Source organism: Nicotiana attenuata, unplaced genomic scaffold (genome assembly GCF_001879085.1).
Source record: "Nicotiana attenuata strain UT unplaced genomic scaffold, NIATTr2, whole genome shotgun sequence".
NCBI classification, from domain to species: Eukaryota; Viridiplantae; Streptophyta; class Magnoliopsida; order Solanales; family Solanaceae; genus Nicotiana; species Nicotiana attenuata.
In genome coordinates, this window is record NW_017672277.1 from 57,594 (window position 1) to 64,418 (window position 6,825).

Here is a 6,825-nt window from a genome sequence, read left to right on the forward strand (position 1 = left end):
AGGATATTGATCGGGGCTAAAGCAGAAATAAGAGTTCCCAAGACACAGCTAAATCTGTCACGGCTAAGTCTGGCAAAGCATAGCCAGGCTATTCTGAGCCCTACTCGAGGCGTCATTTCGGTCGTCCCATCTCCACACCTTTACAGCTAATGTGTGCTTTACCGTATAAACTTCTCCCCTTCTATATAAAGGGGATTCTAATTATTTTGTATAGGATGGATGTTGCTCCAAAGGCTCTATATGAAATATATGATAACACTCTCTCTTTCTCTCTAAGATACTCTCTCTCGACACTGTTGATTCTATCTTATTATTTTCATACTTGTTCCACATTCATTGCTCATTTATTGCTTTCCATTGGCTATAAAAAGCCTCCTTTAATATTATTGCATCTGTTAGCCCTTCCCCGATTTCCCCCGATAGCTCGAGCCCGAGCTCGAGACTCGACCTCGAGGCCCCAAATCGACCAGCTCGAGGCCCCGAACGACTATCTCTCGGTTCGGTTACTGCTTTATTTTAGCTTGCGTCTCACCCTCAAACTACACACTCACAGCATCAACTGCTCCACGACTAGCATAAAAATAGATCACGTATTTTTAGAGTCAAATTTAATTGTTATTACCATTTTGACGGTAAACAATCTTCTGGCGTATACGTCATTTTTTGGGCTGAAAATTATGTGGAATTTGTGAAATCAACTGAATTGAAACGGTAACCAATTCCCGCTCTCCCAAAAATAAAAGCTGCACAAAACTCATGCCACATATAGTGCGTAGAAAAAAGTCAAATGATTCTTTTATTGGTAAACATGATGAGAAAAGAATAAGATTCAATCAATCCATGTCTTTCCTCTTATATAAGCATCTCATCCTTCTTTCCTTATTCCTTAATATGTAGTGCTGAAAATAGCAAACATTACTAGCAGACATGGAGGACACCGACAAAGGAGCAACTAAAAATGAAATCAAGCACAGAGGAATCAGAGCCATGCCCTTTGTCATAGGTGCAGTCAAACCTCTCTATATCATCGTCGTTTGTTCCGAATATTTTGAATGTTATAACGAAATGCTTTTATAGTGAACATATATTATAACATAATATGAAAATTGATTCCGAAAAGGCTTGGCTTTTATAGTGAAGTGTTGTTATATAGGGATGTTCTTATAAAGAGGTCTGACTGTATATATTTTTGTACTAAACTTGCTCATTAGTGTCGTATATAGTTGTTCCTTTTCCTGATACTATTTTGAATGGTATGCTAAACTGCAGGGAATGAGACATTTGAGAAGCTAGGAACAGTTGGAAGCTCGTCAAATCTCTTGGTTTATCTGACCAGTATTTTTCATTTGAAGAGTATAACAGCTACTAATATTATCAACATCTTCAATGGAACTTGCAACTTTGGCACCTTGCTTGGAGCTTTTCTTTCTGATACCTACTTTGGCCGTTACAACATCCTTGGATTTGCCTCAGTGTCTTCTTTCTTGGTATAGTCTCCTTCTCATATAACATGAAAAAAAACACAAGAGATGTACTCAAAAAGATTGAGGTTAAGAGTGTGTTTGGTACGACGGTAGTCATTTTTTATGGAAACTATTTTTTGGTGTTTTGTTGGTGTATAACATATTTTTAAGAAAAGATATATACTCCTAGATTTGTAATAATTTTTGTAAATCAGGAGTGTTTTGCTACAACTTTTGAGTGTTAGTTGAAGCAAGTAATATGAGTGAAAAGTTAAGATAGTTATAAGGAAAATGACTTTTGGCGCTAAGTGAGTGAAGTCATTTCTGCTCTTTTGGTAGAATATTCCTTGGAAATTATTTTGTGATAACCACTAACCATACACTAGAAAATGTCTTCCTCGGGGGAAAAAAATGTCTATAAAATAATTTCCGTCATGCCAAACACATACTAACTTAACCATTGTTTAAAAGTCCTTCTAACTACCTGATTTTATCTTTGTTTGCCACATACAGGGAATGCTTGTTCTGACCATAACAGCAGGAGTGTCAAAGTTACATCCACCTGAATGTGGAAAAGCTGCACCATGTGTTGGTCCAACAGCAGGGCAAATGACATTTTTACTAGGCGGATTCGGTTTACTAGTTATCGGTGCATCAGGCATAAGGCCATGTAATTTGGCATTTGGAGCAGATCAATTTGATCCCAAAACTGAATCAGGAAGAAGAGGAATCAGCAGCTTTTTCAACTGGTACTATTTCACATACACATTTGCTGTGATGGTGTCTCTCACTGTCATTGTGTATGTTCAATCAAGTATCAGTTGGTCACTTGGATTGGCCATCCCTACAATTATGATGTTCCTTTCTTGCACACTTTTCTTTGTGGGCACTAAAATATATGTCAGGATTGTGCCAAAAGGTAGTCCTTTGTCAAGTGTGACGCAGGTTTTAGTGGCTGCATTCAAGAAAAGACATTTGCAGCTGCCACAACAACTTGGTTTCTCACTCTTCAACTACATGCATCCTAATTCCTTGAATTCAATGCTTCCTTACACTGATCAATTTAGGTAATTACTCTTGCCAGCATCAAAGTACTTAGCATATTTAGCAAAATATTCTTGGAAACTAGAAGTGCTTATTTATTTCGAAAAAGAAATAAATATTTTAAGTGTTTGACCAAGCTTTTGAAAAAAAATACATACTAGTGTTTTTGCGTAGTACTCCCTCTGTTTACTTTTACTTGTCCACTATACTAAAAATACATTTTTTATTTTTACTTGTCCACAATACTAAATCAAGAGAAGGACAATCTTTTTTTTTTCATGTTTTACCCTTATCATTAACTACTTATTTCCCAAATCATTTCCCAAGACTTCTGAAAATGCTATCATTATTATGCATAAAATTATAAAATACATACTTCATATATTTTTTCTTTAATGAGAATGCAAAATCAAAAGTGGACAACTAAAAGTGAACGGAGGAAGCAGTAGCATAAGTTGTTTTATACTATTGAAAAGAAGCTGGAAAAAGTAGCTTCCTCTTCCTGTTACAAGTAAAAGCATAAGTTGTTTCTAAAATTCTTAGGACAAAGATACCATTGTCAAAACTCTGTATTCACTAAATTACAAAAACTAAACTTATGCATTGTTGACATAAGGAGATTCTGAAAATTTGGTCAAACAGAGTGTAATTGCAAGTCAACAGTCAACAGAAATTGTTGACTAACTAAAACGGTTTATGATTCAGATTCTTGAGTAAAGCAGCAGTAATAACCCAAGAAGACCTGATAAACTCAGTTGATGGATCAGCAGCCAACCCCTGGAGACTTTGCAGCATTCAGCAAGTGGAAGAAGTAAAATGCTTATTGAGAGTAATTCCAATATGGGTTGCTGGAACTATATATTATGTCTCTGTTGTCCAATCACAAAACTATGTTATCTTCCAGGCCATTCAAACTGATACTCAACTTGGCCACATCAATTTCCACATCCCACCAGCATCTTTCATTGTTATTTCCATGCTGAGTATAACCATTTGGCTACCTATCTACGATCGCGTTTTACTTCCGTGGCTTCGGAAATTCACAGGTATCGATGGCTAGTGGGGCGAGTATAGCCTTAATCCGCTTTGCCCTGTCCTGTCCTGCCCTGTTTAGAATTTTTTCCACTTTCAACCCACCCGCTTATTTTTTTTCATTATTTATCTTTTTTACAGGGAAAGAAGATGGAATTACCCTTCTTCAGAAAATGGGAATTGGAATATTTCTTTCTATCATCACAATGATCGTATCAGGCGTTGTTGAAGACAAAAGAAGAACCCTGGCAATGACTAGGCAAAAAGTGGAGATGACTCAGGGTAAAGGTGCAATTTCGTCCATGTCAGGACTATGGTTAATACCTCAGATGGCATTATCAGGTTACCGCATTTTGCAAATCCATGATTGTTTTATAACTTTATTCATATTTGAACTTCAGTTCGAAATATAAAATTAAAAACTGGTTCGAGGAGTATTATAAGTGAAATGATGGTTTTCAGTCTTAGAAACGCGTTTAAATTCTAAATTCTTCCCTTTTTTTTCCTCCCATGCTTTCCGTTAGTCAACAACCAACCAACGTGCTCTATACTTCTTCACTAGTACAGGTTTGACGGAGTTAAGCTGTAATGAAATTGAAACGTAATTTAACTTTCAAATAATCTAATCAACTTCACTTCAAATACTCGTTTTGTTCCAACTTTAACCAAATATTGTCCAAACTGATACAGGTCTTTCCGAGGCATTTACTTTAATCAGTGAGAACGAGTTCTTCTATAAACAATGCCCAGAAAACATGAGGAGCATAGCAGCATCTTTCTTCTTTGTTGGATTGGCAGGGTCGAGTTATTTGAGCAGTTTTTTGTCATCAGTTGTTCATAAAACATCAAATTGGTTGGCTGAAGATCTTAATAAGGGAAGATTAGACTACTTTTATTACCTCATTGCAGCACTAGAAATTCTGAATTTGGGATATTTTCTTTTATGTGCAAAATGGTACAAGTACAAAGGAGGGGGAAGTGACAACCAATCGAATGAGTCAAAAGAATAATCACAACATATCGAGTGAGACCAACAAATTACATTGTAATGTAATTTCACTCAGCAGAAATAGAGTATAGCAAGCTGTGGCTACATTGCTGCAGTTAGCAGTCTAAAACTAGAGGTTTGGCCATTATAATAGTAGTTGCTTTGCTCATAATATACTTCTTTCGTAGGACCCAAAATAAAACGTAAAACAAGAAAGATGAAAATTATCTATACCATGTTAGAAAATTACTAATGGAACTTTAATCTTATTCATTGAACTGTTGCTGACTGCAAGATTTGGAGTAAATCCCTCAAAATCTGATGTAGGGCAGACGGTAGAAGACTGCGTTGACTTATGAAGAAGGAAGATAGTATCCAGGAATGAGGACCTGAAATGATATACGTCAAACCTCTTTATAACAATATCTCTATATAACCTTCATTTTATAAAAATTAACTTTTTTTCGAAACTAATTTTTTATGTTATATTTTACCTCTCTATAATAATTTTTTTGCATATAACAGTGATATCTATCTTTATAGCAGTGCATTCTTGGTAAAATTACTCATCTATAATAGACATGTGAAATCTCTAAGATTACTCGTAATAAGTCTAAAGATTTTAACTAAATATTTTAAAACTTTAATGCATCATTATAACAAATAATATTATGCTAGTATACCATTTATAATAAAAAATATTATACGAGTACATGCTTTCATAATTAAAAAATTTATTTAATCAATTAAAAGATATGTTAGTAAATTTCATTCTATTACAAAAATTGCATTGTTTATAATGTCTAATATTTGAAAATCTGCACATATCATTTTTATTGGAGAAAATTTCTATATGGCATAGTACTTAAAATTTGAAGATTTGCACATATATCTTTCCATCGGACATAGTTCCATTCGTACATAAGTTCTAAGCTTTGAAGAATACACTCTAAAGTTTAAGTTTTTCATTTGACTCAATATTTCCTGTAGCTTATTAAAGTAATTATGTAAGGCATATTGACTCAATATTTTCATTACTATATTTCTATTAAAAATGTTGTGATTCTATTTTTACTGAGCCGAGGGTTTGTCGGAAATAGCCTCCCTACCTTCATAAGGTAGGGGTAAGATCTCTGTATGTACTACCCTGCCTACACCCTACTTTATGGGATCACACTCCTTTTGTTGTTGTTATTGTTGTAGTAGCTTTAAAATATCTGCTTAGAGTTTAAATCATTGTATATTTCATTATGAATTTATTTATGTATTAGCTTTCTTTGACATTTAATTAGTGAAATATGTATATCTTTTGAGTTTTTAAATTTTAAGTAAATCTTTTATCTTTCATATGTAACATGAAAAAAAATGATATTTGATTAATTTTTATCTGTAATAGCCAAAATATATGTAAATGTCAAATGCATGTTGTTATAAGTGTATAAAATTCACTCACTGTAAAAGCTAAAAAATATCAAAACAAACAATGTTATTATAAAGAGGTTTGTTTGTGTATGTATGTATGTTTATATAGGCATAAACCCACTAAAATAACAAACTAACGCATATAAGAGACTCCTATAGAGTCATGAAGCAGACAGGAGCCTAAACTAGGGGTTGGGAATACTTTGGGCAATCCTGAAATTCTAATCGAGATCCGAATTATTTGAATTTTTGGTTTGGATTTTCGGATTATGGATTGGATTTTGGATTTAATTTTTAAAACTTTTGGATTTCGGATTGGATATTGGATTTGGTACTTCGAATTTTTGGATATCCGAAAATCCGAAATTCTTATACTTTATATTTAGTTCATTATCCATATGCAAATAGTACTAAGTACAGTACCCTACCCATTAGATACTATCTCATATATTCAATATTAATTACTAAGTTACTGTAACAATACTTTCTATTTGGACATGATTTTACTATTTTTACTTCTTATCGGCCGTATTAATGTCTCTATTATTATCACATTCCACTAGCAAGGGCTTGATACCTATGGAGAAAGCCAATTAATTTGATACCATGCAATACACACCAAATTTCAGCATGATGAATAGAACAAACACCATTAGCATCGCACAACAACCTGCCTCCAAAGGCATTGAATAGAATCCTCTCTGATTGAAGCATCAGAGTTCAACTTGAAAAAACAATCGGGTGGACATTTCCAATAGATCGCGACTGGATCCCTCCTCAAAGTATTGTGAACCTGAAGATTTTTCATGGATTCAATCGTGAGATTAGCTTCTGGAATAACATCATCAACTAGATCAGGAATAGCTCTATGTAGGC

General features: G+C 34.1%; 1 protein-coding gene across 2 annotated transcripts; it reads left to right on the top strand.

Moving 5' to 3' along the window:
* The first annotated feature begins 914 nt into the window (after positions 1–914).
* On the top strand, positions 915–4,958 carry LOC109212583 (protein NRT1/ PTR FAMILY 2.11-like). Of its 2 annotated transcripts, XM_019376234.1 has the most exons (7): positions 915–1,003; positions 1,270–1,487; positions 1,977–2,530; positions 3,213–3,318; positions 3,412–3,553; positions 3,681–3,881; positions 4,230–4,958. In XM_019376234.1, exons 1-7 carry the CDS (start codon positions 928–930, stop codon positions 4,547–4,549), a joined length of 1,617 nt encoding a protein of 538 aa, XP_019231779.1. In that variant the 5' UTR covers positions 915–927; the 3' UTR covers positions 4,550–4,958. The 2 variants fall into 2 exon arrangements, with proteins under 2 accessions (XP_019231779.1, XP_019231778.1); XM_019376233.1 differs by having other exon boundaries at positions 3,213–3,553.
* Positions 4,959–6,825: the final 1,867 nt, after the last annotated feature.

What these genes read in the sequence shown, in the direction of transcription:
- LOC109212583 (XM_019376233.1), top strand. Translation starts at nt 928, where the DNA reads ATGGAGGACACCGACAAAGGAGCAACTAAAAATGAAATCAAGCACAGA. An exon ending in AGCCATGCCCTTTGTCATAG is followed by an intron (nt 1,004 to 1,269) that starts GTGCAGTCAAAC and finishes GCTAAACTGCAG; the next exon opens with GGAATGAGACATTTGAGAAG. An exon ending in CCTCAGTGTCTTCTTTCTTG is followed by an intron (nt 1,488 to 1,976) that starts GTATAGTCTCCT and finishes TGCCACATACAG; the next exon opens with GGAATGCTTGTTCTGACCAT.